Genomic DNA, 21428 nt, shown 5'->3' with positions numbered 1-21428 from the left:
TTAAGCAACTTTCTAATTTACTCCTATTATCATTTTTTCTTCGTTCTCTTGCTATCTTTATTTGAAAAAGAAGGCATCTAAGTTTTTTGGGGGTTCAGAACTCTGGACAGCACTTTTTTATTGGTGGATGAATTTATCCACCAATCAGAAAGAACAACCCAGGTTGTTCACTAAAAATGGGCCGGCATCTAAACTTACATTCTTGCATTTCAAATAAAGATATCAAGAGAATGAAGAAAATTTGATAATAGGAGTAAATTAGAAAGTTGCTTAAATTTCATGCTCTATCTAAATCACAAAATAAAAAATTTGGGTTCAGTGTCACTTTAAGGGACATGAAACACATTTTATTTGATTTTATGATTCCAATAGAGTATACATTTTTAAATAACTTTCCAATGTACTTCTATTAATTGTGTTTCATTAACTTTGTATCCTTTATTGAAGGAGCAGCAATACACTACTGGGAGCTAGCTGACCACATTGATAAGCCAATGACAACAGCCATATATGTGCAGCCACCAGTCAGCAGCTAGCTCCCAGCTCCTGAGCCTACCTAGGTATATTTTTAAACAAAGAATACAAAGAGAACTAAACAAATAGGATAATAGAAGTATATTAGAAAATTGTTTAAATTGGTATGCTCTATCTGAATCTGAATCATAAAAGAAACAAAATTGGGTTTCAAATCTCTTTAAGCCAGAATCTATGGTGTGATTCAAGTTTATAATCAAATTTTTATTTTTAAACAGTGTACAATGTTGGTAAGGAGCAAATGAATTTAACACTATTTGGATATTTATTTAATTGAGGGTAAATCTTCTTCATATAACTTTGCAGGAAACCTAGTGGAATTTAAGAAATGTAAATTGTAGCAATATGTAATCCCTGGTATATTTCTGAGAAACGTTTTTAAAATGAAATCCTTTCCAGTTACAAAAACATAATTCATTGCAATAAAACTACTAAGACAATATTTATGGGTAAAGAAAGTAATGGGTGGAGCTTGTAATGGTTAAAAATATTTGGAGAATCTATAATGTTAAAAGGGACATATAACTCAAAATGTATTTATAATGCATAAAACATTTGTGCATGTAAAAGATTAAAGAGACATGAAACACAATTTTTCTTTCATGATGCAGAAGGAGCTTTAAATTTTACATTGCAACATAGTAGATGAGGTTAAAAAAAAAACAGAAGTCCATTGAGTTCAACCTATACAAATCTTAATATGCTTACAAAAAAGCTCCAGTTGAGCTTAAATTAATCCTATTAAAAAGGCGACCTATTTAACACAAACTATCATATCCCTGAATTCTGTTTCTAGCCCGAAATGTATCTAAACCATTTTTAAATGTATCTAAGGTATCGGCATTAACTACCTCCTTAGGTAAGGAGTTCCACAATCGGATTGCTCTTACAGTGGAAAAAAATGTAAGATTAAATCTCCTTTCCTCCAGCCTTAAATTGTGACCTCACAATTTCCTCGGAATAAACAGAGCTTCCATCAACTCTGTATATGGGCCTTGAATATATTTATATAAAGTAGTCATGTCACCTCTCAAGCACCTTTTTTCTAGAGAAAACAGACACAGTTTAGCTAACTTCTGCTCATATCTTAAATTCTCCATTCCCCTTATAAGCTTTGTGGATTCTCTGAATTTTTTTCTAAGTCTGTAATGTCTTTTTTTTTAGATCAGTCCCCAGAACTGCACTCCATACTCAAGGTGAAGTCTTACCAGGGATTTATATAGTGACAGAATTATGCTTTCCTCCCTTGCATCAATTACTCTTTTAATACATGCTAGTATCCTATTAGCCTTAGAAGCTGCTTGTTATCTATTGCTACTCCGAAATCCCTTTCCTCCTCTGGCTTAGTCTAATAATTTAAATAATCGATTGCCTGCTTACTTTTACTTCCAAAATGTAGAACCTTGCATTTTCCAGTATTAAATCTCATTTTCAATTCACCTGCCCATTATTCTAATGTATGTAGATCCCCTTGTAAAGCAAGTTCATCCTGTCCTGACCTAATAACCTTGCACAACTTTGTATCATCTGCAAAAAGAGAGATGTGCTATTTAATCCTTGCTCCAAGTCATTAATAAAAATATTAAAAAGAACAGGGCCCAGTACTGATCCACTGATTACCTTTGTCCAATCTGTGTATGATCCGATTACTACTACTCGTTGCTCCCTGTCTTTTATCCAGTTATTTATCCATGAGCTAACATTTTCAGATATTCGCAGTCCCTTAATTTTGTACAGTAATCTCTCATGTGGCACTGTATGAAACACCTTTGCAAAATCCAAGTATATCACATTAACTGATTCCCCTTTATCTATATTTTTACTTACTTCCTCATAGAATCTAATTAGATTAGATTACTTTGGCATCATCTATTTCTCATAAAACCATGCAGATTTGAACTCATAATCTTGTTTAAACAAATATACTCATCAATATAATCCTTTATAATCCCTTCAAGTATCTTCCCCAGTATTGATGTTAGACTAACTGGTCTATTGCTTCCTGTTTCAGCCCTGCTTCCCTTTTTAAAAAGTGGCACCACATCAGCTTTATGCTAGTTCTGGGGTACTATAGTGTTTAAAAGTGCATATACAGCGCCAACATCCAAACAGATACAAGCTCCCAAAGTGAGACCCCTTAAAAACTCAAGAAAATGAATATTAATATAGAAAGAGGGAGCGCCAGCTATAGGCTAAAGTATCAGAATAACAGAATAATATTAAAAAAATGAAAATACATTTATTACATTCACATAAACTAGGGTACCCTATGTACATATAACAATTCGATTGAAAACAATTAAAAAATGAGTTAAAAACAATAGAGTAAGTGCCCCTCAGGAGAGAGGGGAATATCAAAACATATAAACACAAAAAAATATGTATTAAGAGTCCCAAATGATATAAAAAGTCTTAATAAGTGATGATATCCTTAACAAATGTCCTGTGTAACAGATCCGGTGCCCTTGTGAATCCAATTAATCCTTTGTGTATGATGGGGTATCCAAGAATTCAAAAATCAAAATAAAGATGGTTATCAAAAATATATGATAAATATAAAAATAAAAAAAATAAAAATTGGAGAAAAGTGAATCAAGTGAAAAAAGTGAGTAAGAAATTCAATAGGATCCAAAAATTGCAGTACCTGTGAAAAACAAAAATCACATAGTGCAATAACGCTAATATGAATATAAACTTAATATGTAAACTCGAGCAGTGACTACTTATAACATGTACATCAACGTGTTTCAGCCCCAGAGAAAGACCCAGCTCTGGGGCCGAAACACGTTGATGTACATGTTATAAATAGTCACTGCTCGAGTTTACATATAGGGTAAGCCTATTTTCAAATAAGTTTATATTCATATTAGCGTTATTGCACTATGTGATTTTTGTTTTTCACAGGTACTGTAATTGTTGGATCCTACTGGATTTCTTATTCACTTTTTTCACTTGATTCACTTTTCTCCAATTTTTATTTTTATTTTTTTTATTTTGATTTTGATTTTTATCATATATTTTTGATAACCATCTTTATTTTGATTTTTGATTTCTTGTATACCCCATCATACACAAAGGATTAATTGGATTCACAAGGGCACCGGATCTGTTACACAGGACATTTGTTAAGGATATCATCACTTATTAAGACTTTTTATATAATTTGGGACTTTTAATAAATATTTTTTTGTGTTTATATGTTTTGGTTTCCCCCAGTCTCCTGAGGGGCACTAACTCTATTGTTTTTAACTAATTTTTTAATTGTTTTCAATCGAATTGTTATATGTATATAGGGTACCCTAGTTTATGTGAATGTAATAAATGTATTTTAATATTATTCTGTTATTCTGATACTTTAGTTCTGTGGTACTATGCCTGAGGATAATGAGTAAATTAACAGTAGAGGTTTGTCTATAACAGTGCTAAATTCCCACAAAACCCTTGGGTGCTTTCCAGGGACTGGAGTTTTATTGCACCTTAATATTATCCAGTTTTTTTCTTGATATCCTCTAGAGACAACCAAGTTAATGGTAAGGACTGGCATGTTCTAGTTTGTTTCACAGTATCTCCCATTAGTTCCTCTCTTGTGTATACTGAAGAAAAGAACTGGTTTAGAACCTCAACCTTCTCTCTGCCACTGTTAATCATGCTACCCTTCACACATTTTAATGTTCCTATATTGGCCTTCTTAGATTTTTTTGCCAATTATGTACTTAAAAAAACTTTTCAGGGTTTGACTTAGAATCCTTTGCAATTAATGTTTCATTTTCAATTATGGCTAATTGATTTTTTTGCATGCTTTGTTACATTCCTTATATATTTGGTATGTTGAGTCTGTACTACTTTCTTTGTATAATTTAAATGCCCTACATTTTTTCCTAATTTCTCTTAAAACATTTTTATTAGTCACATTGGCTTGGATTTATTTATTTTACTTTTATAACCATGTGGTATGTGTTTATATGTATTTTTATTTAACAAAGTTTTAAATGTTATCCATTTATTCTCTGCATTTTTAATACTTTTTCCCAATTTATGTTATTTAATGATTTCCTTAAATTATTGAATTTTGATTTCTTAAAATTAAAAGTCTCAGTTGAACCCTTAAAACACTGCTTATAGAAAATTATTTCAAATGTGACCATGTTATGATCACTGTTATCCAAATGGTCTTTGACTTCTATGTTTAATATTATATCTGTATTATTTGATAGCACTAAATCCAATATATATTTATTCCTAGTTGGCTCCTCTATTAATTGTGACAAGAAGTTATCCCTGAGAACATTTAAAAATCTTGAGGCGCTTTCCTCCAAACTTTCTATTGTGACATTTCCTAAGTGTACTCTTCTGTCATCCCTTCCATGATATTCTAGGTGTGACATATTCACTGATCTGTCTGTTCTATTATGCTTTAAAAAAGGTTTACTTCTATTATCAAATGTGCTTTGTTCTTGTGTCGTTCTTTGTTGAAGGGATATCTAGATATGTAGCTTGCATATGTTTGGAGCACTACATAACAGGAAGTAATGCTGCCATCTAGTGCTCTTGCTAATGTATAACATTGTTGAAAAACTGCTGCCATATAGTACTTTGATAATAGAAGAAAACTTTGATAATAGAAGTAAGTTGGAAAGTTGTTTAAAATGGTATGTTCTGTCTGAATAATGAAAGATACATTTTGGGTTTTATGTCCCTTTAAACTGAAAGTAACAGTAAGTACACATTTGAGTCCAGAGGCTCTACTGCTTAGTGAATAATGGGTCAACTCCCACAGTAAAAACATGATTTATTCAATACAGTAACATACATTTTGTTTTAAACATTGTCATACATTTTCTAGGTGGACACATTTTAATGGGTGGTGGTCTGTTTGTTTGTGAAGTCTACGTATCTACTGCACCACCAAATCAAGACATGCTATCTTCCCAGCAAGTTGTTCATTTTAGGAAGAGTTAATTGTACAGAAATCTGCACATTCAACATTAATTGCTTAATGTCTGAGTAAATCATTTTAAACAAACCACTGGTTATTTAACCCCTTAACGACCAAGGACGTACGCCACACGTCCTCAAAAAAAATGCAGTTAATGACTGAGGACGTGTGGCGTACGTCCTTGGTCTGGAAAGCAGCTGGAAGCGATCCTGCTCGCTTCCAGCTGCTTTCCGGTTATTGCAGTGATGCCTCGATATGGAGGCATCCTGCAATAACCCCCCTTGGCCATCCGATGCAGAGAGAGCCACTCTGTGGCCCTCTCTGCACCGGACATCGATGGCCGGTATCGTTGGTGGGTGGGAGCTTACGTGGGAGGCGGGTGGGCGGCCATCGGTGCTCTATGTGGAGTGGAGGGGGGCGGGATCGAGGGCGGGAGCTACGGGGGCGCGCACGGGAGCGCGCGCATGCACGGGGGGTGGTGGGCGGGCGCGTGCACGGGGCGGGAGCGGGTGGGAACCGCTACACTACAGAAAAAAAAGTTAAAAGTTAAAAACAAAAATGCAGTAAAATGCAATCTAAGGGTCCTGGAAGGGGTTGGGGGTTGGTCTCGGTGGGGGGGGGGAAAGCTACACTACAGAAAAGGGATTTTTTTTTAAAAAAAGGCACATTTTGTTACAAAACTGGGTACTGGCAGACAGCTGCCAGTACCCAAGATGGCGCCCATTATTGCAGAGGGGAAGGGTTAGAGAGCAGTTTGGTGGGGGATCAGTGAGGTTGGGGTCTAAGGGGGGATCCTACACATCAGCATATGTAAATATGCTTTTTTTTTTTTTTTAAAAAAAAAGGGCCAAATACCTTTTATTTTAGTACTGGCAGAGTTTCTGCCAGTACTTAAGATGGCGGGGACAATTGTGGGGTGGGGGAGGGAAGAGAGCTGTTTGGGAGGGATCAGGGGGTCTGATGTTTCAGGTGGGAGGCTGAGCTCTACACTAAAGCTAAAATTAACCCTGCAAGCTCCCTACAAGCTACATAATTAACCCCTTCACTGCTAGCCATAATACACGTGTGATGCGCAGCGGCATTTAGAGGCCTTCTAATTACCAAAAAGCAATGCCAAAGCCATATATGTCTGCTATTTCTGAACAAAGGGGATCCCAGAGAAGCATTTACAACCATTTGTGCCATAATTGCAGAAGCTGTTTGTACATAATTTCAGTGAGAAACCTAAAATTGAGAAAAAATTAACGTTTTTTTTTAATTTGATCGCATTTGGCGGTGAAATGGTGGCATGAAATATACCAAAATTGGCCTAGATCAATACTTGGGGTTGTCTACTACACTACACTAAAGCTAAAACTACCCAAAAAAGCTCCCTACATGCTCCCTAATTAACCCCTTCACTGCTGGGCATAATACACGTGTGGTGCGCAGTGGCATTTAGCGGCCTTCTAATTACCAAAAAGCAACACCAAAGTCATATATGTCTGCTATTTCTGAACAAAGGGGATCCCAGAGAAGAATTTACAACCATTTATGCCATAATTGCACAAGCTGTTTGTAAATAATTTAAGTTAGAAACCAAAAGTTTGTGAAAACATTTGTGAAAAGTGAACGATTTTTTGTATTTGATTTCATTTGGCGGTGAAATGGTGGCATGAAATATACCAAAATGGACCTAGATCAATACTTTGGGTTGTCTACTAAAAAAAAATATATACATGTCAATGGATATTCAGAGATTCCTGAAAGATATCAGTGCTCTAATGTAACTATCGCTAATTTTGAAAAGAAATGGTTTGGAAATAGCAAAGTGCTACTTGTATTTATGGCCCTATAGTTTACAAAAAAAGCAAAGAACATGTAAACATTGGGTATTTCTAAACTCAGGACAAAATTTAGAAACTATTTAGCATGGGTGTTTTTTGGTGGTTGTAGATGTGTAACAGATTTTGGGGGTCAAAGTTAGAAAAAGTGTGTTTTTTTCCATGTTTTCCTCATATTTTATATTTTTTTTATAGTAAATTATAAGATATGATGAAAATAATGGTATCTTTAGAAAGTCCATTTAATGGCGAGAAAAACGATATATAATATGTGTGGGTACAGTAAATGAGTAAGAGGAAAATTACAGCTAAACACAAACACCTCAAAAATGTAAAAATAGCCTTGGTCCCAAACGGACAGAAAATGGAAAAGTGCTGTGGTCATTAAGGGGTTAAAGAGTTATATTTTGATAGAATGACCCTTCTCTATAAGATGTCTTGTGTCATATGTGTGTATTGGGAGAGGTCAGTCTAACCCTTTTTTCTTTTGTAAACCCGGCATCTAGAGGTTTAAATAAATGCCATTTTACACTGCCCATGTTATTAAAAGTGTTATGTGACCATTCATTTGAAAGAAGAGCCTTTTTTCTTTTGCAGTGTGTCATATATGTGTGTTAGTTTATGGCAGAGAGAACGGCCATGATTCTGCACCCACCACTTCACATACTTTAAACATAGTATCTAGTGAGCATAACACTCCCTAAGTTTACATCAACCATTTGATTGAAAGGAAGTTACCTGATTCCTTTCATTTGAGATACTCCAATTTCTAATCGGAGGTCTCAAGTGCTATTTGTTTATATAAACCATACAATGTCTGTCACAGTTACGTGATTGTTTTATTCTCCGCACACAAGATCAGACTCCAGCAGAATTTAGATATGTGTCCGCGCCAGGAAAGGGGCAGTTGTGACTCTGTTCCCCTGGTCTTTATTTTTTATGTAAGATCAGACTCAAGACATGGCCATGCTCGTGGAAGGGGCACCCGGCACTGAGCACCTTTTTGCTCTTGAGATCTACTGGTAAACCACAATATATTTTCGTAATATCTTTTTTTTTTTAAATGTAGTAAAGCAAGATTCTTCCTACTATAATGTTATACCTTTAAATGGACCAACCTATAAAGGGAACAATACATTAAACACCTCTTGCTTTTGTTTCACAACTGTCCTTTGTCCCATGCTCCCTAGAGAGACCAAAGAGCAAAATATGTAACCTAGGTTTACAAAATGCTGCAAATGTCCTAAACCAGCAGTTTGATTTACAGCATTTGCAGGTTAAAGAATTTGCTTTCTGGTCTCTTCAGAGAGTGAGAAAAGCACATTTTTAAATGTCAATTTAAGCTTTCAAGGCCTCACAGGTTTCAATGTACCAAAAAAGAAAATGTCTGTGGCATCAATACAGGAATAGACCCATTTCTTGTTGGTAAAGAAAAACACAAACATTATGTTTAATTTTACACTAGTGCTAAAGCCCGTGTACACGGGCCATTTTTGCAGTACAGCGTTCCCACCCCTTGCTCTCTCTCTCCCACATTTATTTTGCTCTCTCTCCCCCCTCTCTTTTGCTCTCTCCCCCCCTCTTTTGCTCTCTCTCCCCCCTCTCTCTTGCTCTCTCTCCCCCCTCTTTTTTGCTCTCTCTCTCCCCCTCTTTTTTGCTCTCTCTCTCTCCCATCTCTTTGGTCTCTCTCTCCCCCTCTTTTTTGCTCTCCTTTTGCTCTCTCTTGCCTTTCTCTTTTGCTCTCTCTCCACCCTCTCTTTTGCTCTCTTTGTCCCCTCTCTTTTGCTCTATCTCTTTCCCCTATCTATTTTTCGCTATCTCTCCCCTTTCTTTTGCTCTCTCTATCTCCCCCTCTTTTTTGCTCTCTCTCTCCCCTCTCTTTTGCTCTTTCTCTCCCTCTCTTTTGCTCTTTCTCCCCCTCTCTTTTGCTCTCTCTCCTTTGGCTCTCTCTCCACCTCTCTTTTGCTCTCTCCACCTCTCTTTTGCGCTCTCCCCCTCTCTTTTGCTCTCCCTGTCCCCTCTCTTTTGCTCTCTCTCCCCTCTTTTGGGCTCTCTCTCTCCCCCCTCTATTTTGCTCTCTCTCCCCCTCTTTTTTGCTCTCTCCCCCCTCTTTTTTGCTCTCTCCCCTCTCTTTTGCTCTTTCTCCCCCTCTATTGCTCTCTCTCCCCCTCTCTTTTGCTCTCTCTCCACCTCTCTTTTGCTCTCTCTCTCCCCCTCTCTTTTGCTCTCTCTCTCCCATTTTGCTCTCTCTCTCCCTCTCTTTTGCTTGCTCTCCACCTCTCTTTTGCTCTCTCTCTCTCCCTTCAATTTTTCTCTCTCTCCACCTCTCTTTTGCTCTCTCTCCCCCCTCTCTTTTGCTCTCTCTCCCTTCTCTTTTGCTCTCTCCCCCTCTCTTTTGCTCTCTCCCCCTCTCTTTTGCTCTCTCTCTCTCTCTTCTATCTCTCTCCCCCTCTATTTTTTTCTCTCTCTCCCCCTCTCTTTTGCTCTTTCTCTCTCTACCCTCTCTTTTGCACTTTCTCCCCCTCTCTTTTGCGTTCTCTCCCCCTCTCTTTTGCTCTCCCCCCCTCTCTTTTGCTCTCTCCCCTTTGGCTCTCTTTCTCCCTTCTATTTTGCTCTCTGTCCCCCTCTCTTTTGCTCTCTCTCCCCTCTCTTTTAGTCTCCCTGTCCCCTCTCTTTTGCTCTCTCTCCCCCCTTTTTTTGCTCTCTCTCTACCCCCTCTTTTTTGCTCTCTCTCCTCTCTTTTGCTCTCTCTCCCCCTCTCTTTTGCTCTCTCTCCTCCTCTTTTTTTCTCTCTCTCCACCTCTCTTTTGCTCTCTCTCTCCCCCTCTCTTTTGCTCTCTCTCTCCCATTTTGCTCTCTCTCTCCCTCTCTTTTGCTTGCTCTCCACCTCTCTTTTGCTCACCCCCCTCTCTGACCCCTCTCTTTTGCTCTATCCCCCTCTTTTGCTCTCTCTCTCTCCCCCTATTTTTCTCTCTCCCCCCTATTTTTCTCTCTCCCCCCTATTTTTCTCTCTCTCCCCTCTCTTTTGCTCTCTCTCTCCCCCTTCTTTTTTGCTCTCTCTCCCCCCTCTTTTTTGCTCTCTCTCTCTCTCCCCCCTCTTTTTTGCTCTCTCTTTCCCCTCTCTTTTTCTTTTTTTCTCTTTCTCTCCCTCTCTTTTGCTCTCTCACCCTTTCTTTTGCACTCTCCCCCCTCTCTTTTACTCTCTCTCCCCTCCCTCTTTGGCTCTCTCCCCCCTTTCTTTTGCTCTCTCTCTCCCCCCTCTTTTGCTCTCTCTCTCACCCCCTCTTTGGCTCCCTCTCTCCCCCCCTCTCTTTTGCTCTCTCTCCCCCCTCTCTTTTGTTCTGTCTCCCCCCTTTCTTTTGCTCTCTTTCCCCCCCCTTTCTTGCTCTCTCTTCCCTTCTCTGGCTCTCTCTTTCAAACCCTTTGTTCTCTCTCTCTCTTTCACGGCCCGTCTGGCCATGCCCCCATCGCAGCACCCTGCCCGGCCATGCGCCTCACCACGCCCAGCCATGCCCTCATCACGACGCTCCCCCCGGCCACTCCCCCTGGCATGCCGCTTTAGCCTTGCTCTGTTCTCTCTGCTGTCAGGATTCAAACGACCAGGTCTGTTGTCCTCGTGCAGTTTCTACTGCGCATGACTGCATCTGACAAGCATACTTGGCCGTTTATTATATAAGATGTAAAGTATAATAGCTCTGACAACTCAATACACTATTTTTGTGACATACAATAAGGTATACCATAGTTAAAATAATTGATCTCAGAACTATCATTTATTCCTGACTTATGAAAATGTTAGGGTCACAGACATTTCAGTCTTTCTAATATTGGTCTTGCATTGTTCTTCACATCTTTTGTTATGTTTTACCTACATAGTAATTCCCACAATGACAACTCCATATGTAAACTACACAGGAACACATGTGTAAAAAAACAAAACAAAAACTGTAACCATTTTTTTTATAATCCCATTTGGATAATTACAGTTTAGGAAAAAAAATGTACCATTAGTCATCTTAAACAAACACATTTGTTGTTTCCTGTACATCTGGTTATGTGCTGCTGTCAATTCTCTGAAACATTTTGTTTGTGTTTTGAAACAAAGAATAAATACACAATTTGAAGAAATCTCGAGCGCTGTTATCTCTTTTTTATTTTTACTAATAGCTAACTATAATGATTATATGGATGGAAATGCTTTTAAGTCTTATATGAAGCGGAGCTATATATAAATCAAGAGATGCCAACAAATAATTGGCTGACTAAATAGGCAGGTAAGATGCTAGTATGTGCAATACATGGCAATAGCTATTCGATATTGCTGGATAATTAATTATGTTATTGAATTAAAGTATAATGAGTGCTGTATATCTGTTGATAATATATAAGCTCTGTTCCGACAGGTGAATGGGGATTGGCAGTGTTGCAAAAAAAAACTTGTATGTCCCTGAGCTCTTATGAGCCTACCTAGGTTCACTTTAACACAGGATACCAAGAGAAACAAAGCAAATTTGATAGAAGTAAATTAGAAAGTTTTTTGAATTGCATGATCTCTCTGAATAATAAAAGTCTAATTCTGACTTTACTGTACCTTTAAATAAGAGTAAGCCATGTGTCTAACTGTCCCCGCAAGGAACAGAAAGGATTTACCTTATCAATCAAGCTCAGTGAAGTATGCGCAATACCATAATTACCATACTTATAAAGTATTTATAACTAAGACTGTGACATATCATGTTGAAGTTTAAGAAGCAAAGAGATAACAAACTAACCTATTTTATCAGATTTTTTTAAAAAAAATTGAATATTCACAATCTGTTAAAAATGCGTTTGAACTGCGAAAAGCTTTTTATTGTCTATTCAGCCGCACTGTTAGTTTTACTCCTTTGCCAGGTTTAGGTTTCTTTGTCTCTGAGTAAACATACAGTGCACACATAATAACTTTTAAAGGGCTCTGGATATTGTTCTTAAACAAGTTTTAATGAGCTCAATACAAAATCTCTTAAAGGACCACTCAATGCAGTAGAATTGTATAATTAACAACTATGTAATAAAAAGACAATGATTTATCACTTACTCTAAATTTGACAAATTTATTTTTTTTCTCCCATTTTCTGGCCCCCTGTATCATGTGACAGACATCAGCCAATCACAGACTAGTATACATATACCCTGTGAGTTTGTGCGCATGCTCAGTAGGATCTTGTTCCCCAGAAAGTGTGAATATAAAAAGACTGTGCAAAACTTGATAATGGAAGTAAATTGGAAAGTGTCTTAAAACTACATGCTCTATCTGAATTATAAATTTTATTTTGACTTGAGTGTCCCTTTAACACAGAGGAACCAGATGAGTTGGCAATATACTACCTGCTTCTGCAAAGGCCACAGACACACTTAAAGGGATAGGCAAGTCTAAATGAAACTTGCCTGGTTCAGATAGAGCGTGTCATTTTAAGACACTTTTAAATTCACTTCTAATTTCAAATGTGCTTCGTTCTATTGGCATCACTTGTTGAAAACGAATATGCACATATCCTGCACTAGTGGGAGCTAGTTTCTGATTGGTGCCTGCACACATTTGTCTCTTGTGATAGGCTAACTAGATGTGTTCAGCTATCTTCCAGTAGTGCAATGCTGTTCCTTCAGCAAAGGATAACAAGATAATGAAGCAAATTTGATAATCGCAGCAAATTGGAAAGATTTTTAAAATTGTATGTTCTATCCAATTGGGTTTCATGTCCCTTTAAAGTAGTTTAACTTTACTGTAGTAGTTTAACAGCTAACATGATGCTTTAGGTCTCCGCACAGAGGTTAATATAACATGATTTTATTTTCATTGTCAGACACTTTTTTAAAAAAATTGTTAGGCAAACTCAAATAAATCAGTACATTATTAGCTCCTAAAGAGTCATTTCTATCTGATTTTTGATGCTATATAACTTCTACATAACAAGAAAAAAAATAGCGACACTATACAATAATTAAATCATTTTACCCCTTTCTGTAGGTTTTCATTCCCTAGTTACCCACTTTTCCACACCATGTGTGATGTCAGTAGCCTTTGCTGTTCTAATATGACTGAAAGGTATAATTAACAGCACAGGGTGTGAAAGTCGAACATTATTTTGGAACCAAATTTAAAGGGATATGAAACCCAAAAAATATATTTTGTGACTCAGACAGAGCATACTATTTAAAAAAAAAAAGTTTCCAATTTACTTCTATTTTCAAATTTGCTTTGTTCCCATGAGATTCTGTGTTGCAGAGATACCTACAGAGGCCTCTGGAGCGCTACATGACAGGAAATAGTGCTGCCCTCTAGTGTTCCAGACACGAGCACGCTACTGAGTTTACGTCCCTGATTTTCAACAAAAGATACTAAGATAACAAATAAAATTTTAAACATCAAATATCTGAATCATCAAAGAAAAATGTAGGATTTGCTTTCCACACAGCATTGTATTAAAAAGTTATTTAACACAAAAAAAATTAGACCTGAATGACCAACTAAGCTCAGCAAATTATAGGGAAAGAATGAATACCAGTTTTCTTCTTCCAGTTCTGCATACCACAGCATTTATATATATATCCCTTTTAGATTAACAAAACACAATGATTTCGTCATATTATTATAAAAAAAATATATTACAATCAGTTAAACAGACAGAAAGCTAATATGTAGGAGCTTTTTTATTAAACAATTATTTCCCTATAACTTTGATTTTAACCCTGCAAATGGGTTAAACACATAGTTAAGGTCTGCTAAATGCTCTACTGGTCTGGAGTAGAACTCTGACCGCTAAACCAATTAGGGGCAGCATATGTGATCATCTGTCAATCACCTGGCCATATCCATCTCAGGAGCACAAACACATTGCTGCTTCAGAGCTCACTTTAACCACTTTGTGTTTGTTAAACACATAGGTATATGAAAGCAGTAAGGCAGTAAGAATATGCATTAGAACATTTTATAACTGCATCTTTATGTTCCTTTAAAAGTCTACAAGTAGTCTATGGTTTCTTAAAACACACAAACTAGGTTTACTATGGGCCAAATCTGTTTAATAATTATTATGATATAAAATGGAGGTGATTCACTAATGCATAATGTAGGTGTCTAAAATATAATAAATCAATAACAAAAAACAACTGTTTTGTTCCAGATATTTAAAAATGTCTTGCATTAATTTCAATGAATGATCATGTTGTGAACAAACCTACTTTTTGTTGTCAGTCTTGTGAAAGCTTGTCTCTGACCACCAAGCCAGCCGTGCAATTTGTCCTTATCAGGCAATGAACTATGAATACCTTGTTATGCACTATGCATTGCCTCATAATTATAACGTCAATTTTATTAACTTGGAAACAAAAAATGAATCTACATAGACAAACAAAAGCATTGACATCATAAAATGATTAGCCAATCAACAGTCGCACAAGAAGTCAATTTGGTCATTGATTGGCTAACCTCAATTTATCATGTTATGGAGGTGCAAAGTTGTTGCACTATGTATATAAAAAAATAATATAACAATCTAAATTGTTTACTGTAGCTTTAATTATACTCTTGACAACCCAAGAGAAAACCACATATATGTTTAAACATTCTATTATGCAGACACAGTGCTTGATCGCATTCCCGATGTAAAATTAACAACTGATACTAACAACAAATGTATGATGTTACTTTCATTTATGAAATTTACATTAGGAATGTCATGTTGCCCCACAATATCTGCTGTAATAAATAGTTGCAAAACTTTATTAGAACTATGTATAATTACATATGTATTCATGTGTGCATGAAAGGCTATATGAGTGAATTATTATTTTTTTGTTATTTTTAATTGTCGCTCCAAACTTATTTCTCCACAAAACATGATATGTCTCATCAAATCTGGGTACTTCTTATCATTAGCTTCATGTGTTATAATATGGTCTTACTGTGATAAACAATATAATTAAGGGACAGTCTATTCCAAAACAACTTTCATGATTCAGATAGGTCATGTACTATTAAACAATTTTCCAATTTACTTTTATCACCAATTTTGCTTTGTTCTCTTAGTATTCTTAGTTGAAAGCTTAACCTAGGAGGTTCATATGCTAATTTCTTAGACCTTGAAGGCCGCCTCTTAAGAATGCATTTTAACAGGTTTTCTTTTACCACTAGAGGGTGTTAGTTCATGTTTTTCATATAGATAACACTGTGCTCATGCATGTGAAGTTACCTGGGAGCTATCACTGATTGGCTAAACTGCAAGTCTGTCAAAAGAACTGAAATAAAGGGGCAGTCTGCAGAGGCTTAGATACAAGATAATCACAGAGGTAAAAAATATATATATATAACTGTGTTGGTGGTTATGCAAAACTGGGGAATGGGTAAAAAGGGATTACCTATCTTTTAAAACAATAACAATTCTGGTGTAGACTGTCCCTTTAGTTTAAAATAGCAGCAGATAGCCTTGGAATTTGTATCCACTATCTGCTATATATCTACCCACTACATTTTTTATCAGTGTACTGGTACCTTTGTAATTTTGTCCCCAAGAATAAGTTGTTCTTGCATGATTCTATCCCATGATTTATATTAAATTATTTTGAACTAAAGATAACAAATGTTTAAATGTGTGTGTGTGAATACGTGTGTGCACATGTGTGTATGTATGGGTGCTTGTGTGCACATGCATGCGTTTGTATGTGTGTGCATGCATGCCTGTATGTGCTAGTGTGATACGTATATACTGTATGTGTGGTACAAGTATGTATAAGTGTACATGTGCATGCGTGTGGGTATGCATGTGTGCGCATGCATGATGTGTGTTTATGTGTGCATATGTGAATGGTGTGCATGTGCATGCGTATGTATGTGTTTTGCATGCGTGTGTATATAAGTGTGTGCGTGAGCATGTTTGTGTGTGTTTGTATGAATGTGTGTGTATGTATTCTCCAAAGACAAAATGCACAGTTCTCATACAAAAGAGTAAAGATGCCACACACTAGCAATGTAAATGTATTAAACAAATGTAACCAGGGAGAGCACACACATTGAAGCTGTATGTAACAAAGTCACTATATGAGAAAATGCCTATTATTCTTTAATTTGCTGGTCTCTCTATTTCCTATAGTATTCTATCATTTCTATTCACCAAAGCTCATATAAAAAGTATCCACAACCCAGCTGTGCAATGAGCGATGCTGATTGGATCAGCGGCAGTTTCAACCGGGGATCAGCAGTGCTCTGTGGGTCCTGAGCAGTACTTTAAGAATATGTTTAACCCCTTTGTGAGGATTAAACACAAAGGGCTAGATTAAAAGTGAGGCACAAATGGTTTTGCTCTAGCGTAATCGTGATTTTGCGAGCCATTTTCTTTGCACTGATATTACAAATGGAGCAAAATCACAATTGCAGTAGTGCAATTGCCATTTACAAAACACTGGTGGTTAACTGTTTTCCGAAACAAAAAAGTTGCACAAAACATTTAAAAAATGACACTCATATTAACACTGTCTAATAAAAAATATTTAAAAAAAATATTGCACAAATTTTTTGTAAGTGCTCAAAGAAAGGATGTTATCAAAAAAGGCAGGCAAATGGCTTTAACATTGAGACACATGTATATACATTGCTAAAGATGTATATGTATGTATATATATATATATATATATATATATATTTATGTGTACATATATATTAATGTATTTATATGTGTGTATATATGTATTTAGTCATATATATTTAGTCATATATACACATATAAACACATTAATATATATTACACACATATATATATATATATATATATATATTTATATTTTTATATATATATATATATATATATATATATATATATATATATATATATATATATATGTATGTGTGTGTGCATTAAAGTCCTTTGCCATTAAGTAGATAAAAACATGATATAACATATGTATGCAATATTCATAATTAATAAAGATTTTAACTATGTATTTATTGTAAATATTTCCCATTGCTAATGCAAATATGCTATGTTGTTTGCATGATTTTTTTTCAACAATTATTTTCTCTCCTTTGACTTCCATAGAGAATGCAAAAATGCGATGGCGTTTGTACGATCTTGAGTGTTAGTTTTTTTTCTCCATTGATTTCTATGGGGGAATACATGCACGCACAGGCGAAAATTTAATATAGGTTTTTCGCGCTACTTGGGTTACCACTAGCGCAAAATACGTTTTTTTAAACTTGTAATATGAACACAACCTGACTAGTAAAAAAAGCTTAACTCTAGCAGAGTTTTCGCGATCGCTGGGAAAAAATACCGTGCCACTTGTAATCTAGTGTTGCCAGTGATAAAATGACAGAATTAGAGCATGTCATTTTATCACTATAATGGCCCTTTAAAGGACATAATGATTAACTAAACTGCTCTATTTTGCTACAGCAGTAATTGTATTACTATAATGAACCTTTAAAGGAATATAAAATATTCCTCTCATGATTCTGATAAAGAATACAATTTTAGCAAAGTTTCCAATTTACTCATATTATTACATTTGCTTTGTTCTCATGTTATTCTTTGTTGAAGAGATATCTAGATAGGTTGCTTGCACATGATTGGAACACTACATGACAGGAAGTAATGCTGCCATCTAGTGCTCTTTCTAATGTACAACATTGTTGCAAAATCTGCTGTCATATAGTGCTGCAGATGTGCACTCTACTGAACTTACTATTCTGCCTTTCAACAAAGGATAACAAGAAACGAAGAAAATTTGATAGTAGAAGTCAATTAGAAAGTTGTTTAAAAAAATATTTCCAACATTTTTACAGTTGAACATATTTTTCATTTCAGTTTAATATACTTAATTACTACAGCATTGATATGCATACCTTTTATTTTAGTCTTCTTGTCTATAACAATATCTCTCACCTATGCAATTTTACATGTGTGATTTAATATTTTAATCTTTGCCATTTGCCTCTAACGTTCTGTCATCTCTTGCCAGAAACTGATAGCTCCACTTGCCATTTAATTAATTAAATCCAAAATAACTCTTTATTTTCTTGCTTGGATGGATTATTAATAATTAAACAAAATTAAATGGTTGTCAAAAAATACAGATTATCCCACCTGTAAGTAGGGTTTGCCATTAACCACTCCTCCAATGATTATGTCTGAAAAAGCCATGGTACCAGTAGGGGAGAAGCCAAACCCCACATAGCCCAGGGTCTCCACCTGTAGCAGGAAGGTGATGTTGTTTTTCTCTTGGTGCCTCCAGTGCACTATGTATTTGCCCTGCCCATCCAGGACAGCAGTGTGGCTATAGGAATCCAGGTCCAGGCTAGCAGATGCAGCTACCAAACCAAGCAGAAACACAAACTTCATCTTCATTCTCATTTTGCTTTCTAACAGACAGATAAAAGGCTTGGAATATATCCCCAACCACTCTGACCTTTCCCTCCCACATTACTAATAAACACCCACTACACTTAGCCCAATAGAGTGAACCCAGGGGAGGGTTAAGAATCACACAAAGTAACGTATTGCTGTTTGGTTTGCATGAATAATTTGTCCCAATCGCTGCCAGGCAAGGATAAGAATGGCTGGAGCATTAGGCAGGCACTTATCCTCATCGCCCTCAGGGAATGCTGCCTTGACGTGCATTACAGATACAGAAACAAGCTGGTGCAGGCAGGTTTTTGCTTTGTACAGTGTGTGAGAGATGTACTTTTGTCTCTCTTTGACAGTATTTAAGCTCTCTTCAGCAGCACGCTCCTCAGCCTTTCTCTTTATTCCTATCTGTCCCCCTCTAGTGGACGAATGTACATTTTCAGACACACTAATTACGATACAATTGGCTATACTCATTTTAAAATAAAGTGTGAGCATAAGTACATTTTTTTTTGTTTAAATCTTTTTATTGAGGTATTTAGAAGTTACAAATCCAGGAATTAGAGTACACAGTCAGTGACACTATGGGTACAGGACAATGCAGGATCTGACACTAGTAGTTGCTAGTCAATAATCCATTTCCATAGTTAATGGGATCTGTATTACTGCCTGTCACTGAGAGGGATATCAGCTTGTATCAAGTTATCCTAGGCAAAAGAGTAGTATAAACATCATGTAACCTGCACATATATTAAAACAAAATAAAGCATAGGTCATAACTGTGCACTAACAAGGTTATCTACCTACATATGAATCTAGCAAAGTTTAGGCCAATATAAGTGAAACCCTCCTTTTTATAATGGTCTGAGCCACCTAAGAAGATAATGGGACCCGTGTGTTATGGTATATAGTTATGGAGGCAAGCTAGTTTGATATTAAGTCACTCATGATGTAGTTATGTCATGCGCTATGTGAGAACTGTAAAATGATGTCATCTGTTAGACATATGCCATTATCACAAATGTTTGCCTTTTGCTGGCGGTAGGGAAATTACAGATATATACTCATGAAGAGAGCTAAGGTTACCTAACAAATGGTGAGAAGAGATGGGCTTCTAATTTCTGTTGTATAAAATAAGAAAAATAGAGAAAAAATGCAGCTCAGATATACTATACCATACCAATATCATTACATCTAAGAAACAAATGTCTGAGGTCATGTCCCACACACATGGGGAGAGAAAATATCTGTCAGGGCAGTGAGATATAGAGATATAGGCGTGGGGACTTGTAAAACAAAAAGGGGGGACTTAGGTAGCTGTATGAAACCAAAGCAGTTTGTCTGTTTTCCAGATAGGGATATCATATTGGATAAGGCTCTATAGAAAGAGGGAAAACAGGCATATCTAGTTTTTAGCATGTGAGATATTGCAGTGTAGGTATTGTTTAAATGGAGCAGTAGTAGATATGATGTATACTAATATTTATGGCTAAAAACAATGTCACAAACTTAAGAGGGGAGATGATGTATGTCTTTATAGTGAAATTTAAGTATTGACACTTGCATGAAGAACTAGGTAGTTGAATTAATTCCAAGGTATCTCTAGATCATCTAACCTTAGGGGCATATTTAACAATGTGCTAGCGGACATGATACGAAGTAGCGTATCATGTCCGCTGCACATCTGTCCGCCGCCTCAGAGCAGGCGGACAAGTTATGGAGCAGCGGTCTTTAGAAAGCTGCTTCATAACTTCTTCATAACTTCTGTTTCCGGCGAGCCTTCAGGGGAGCTTGCTAAATATTATCCATAGGCTGTCATTATTAGCGATTATAGTTAATAGCAATAGGCAATTGCTTCTTAAAGTCCAAAAAGCCACATAATCACACAACATGGGCAAGCAGGTTGGGTACATAAGTATACAACGATAAAGATAGAATAATATAACTGATAAATGGTTTATAGTAATATATTTTTGCCCATGACATACTCTAAAGTATAGCTAATGAAGTAAATCAATTAGTACTCTTACTCTTGCAACCAAATGGCTATCCTTAATGGTGGCTAAGATAATTAATCTAGGAAAGAGAAACGCATACATGAATTTATTAGCTCACTTCAGTGCAGTCATACTGAACAGATCTCCTGTGTGAGATATCATTCAGGCAGCCCAGTTTCTGTTCAAAAGGGGGAGATTTGAATGGGAACAAGGCAGCTTCAGAGGCCGGGACGATTGTGTCTAGCTTAAGGCCAGGTAGTTGGAGAGAGGGAAAAATGTCACCCGAGTCCCAGCACATTTTCAGTGTTTCCATATGTATGAAGGAGGAGGGTGGATGTAGAGAAATTAAGAAATTAGCGATGAAGTTTCACCAAGTCTGCGTGGCCCCATATCCATGCAAGGTAATTGTTTGCAGACAAATATCCATCTTTGGTTTGGCAGGGAACACAGCCGAGATCCCCATATGTACTGATGCTTTATTCTCTGGACTTGCTGCAGGGGCCGACTGTTCCCTTGCGGTAAGGCAGATACGGGTCTCCTCCTCAAGCTGAAGGTTTCTCTCTGAGATCTCCACCAATCTTGTGTTTGACTCTGCTATCCTGAATTTCCAGATCTATTGCAGGTAGTTTGCGGTCTCTCCGGGTAAGTCCAGTATCTGGTAATGTGCACTGGAGATAAGAAGCTCCATGATTCTCCCCTTCTGTGTCGATAGGCTCCTGTTGGGGAGATCCCTCAAAGGTGTAATTACCAAATGGGTTAG

The 21428-nt window shown here is 36.6% G+C and overlaps 1 protein-coding gene across 1 annotated transcript in view; it reads right to left on the bottom strand.

Moving 5' to 3' along the window:
* Positions 1-18824, bottom strand: part of MOXD1 (monooxygenase DBH like 1) — a 240419-nt gene extending 221595 nt beyond the window's left edge. The window contains exon 1 of the mRNA XM_053710674.1: positions 18411-18824. Within this exon, the coding sequence (XP_053566649.1) occupies positions 18411-18677 (267 nt within the window). The 5' untranslated portion in view covers positions 18678-18824. The remainder of the gene's footprint in view (positions 1-18410) is intronic.
* Positions 18825-21428: the final 2604 nt, after the last annotated feature.

Source organism: Bombina bombina, chromosome 4, assembly GCF_027579735.1.
Source record: "Bombina bombina isolate aBomBom1 chromosome 4, aBomBom1.pri, whole genome shotgun sequence".
Classification (NCBI taxonomy): Eukaryota; Metazoa; Chordata; class Amphibia; order Anura; family Bombinatoridae; genus Bombina; species Bombina bombina.
Note: the sequence above shows the minus strand (reverse complement) of the source record. Positions and strands in the feature narration are given on the sequence as shown.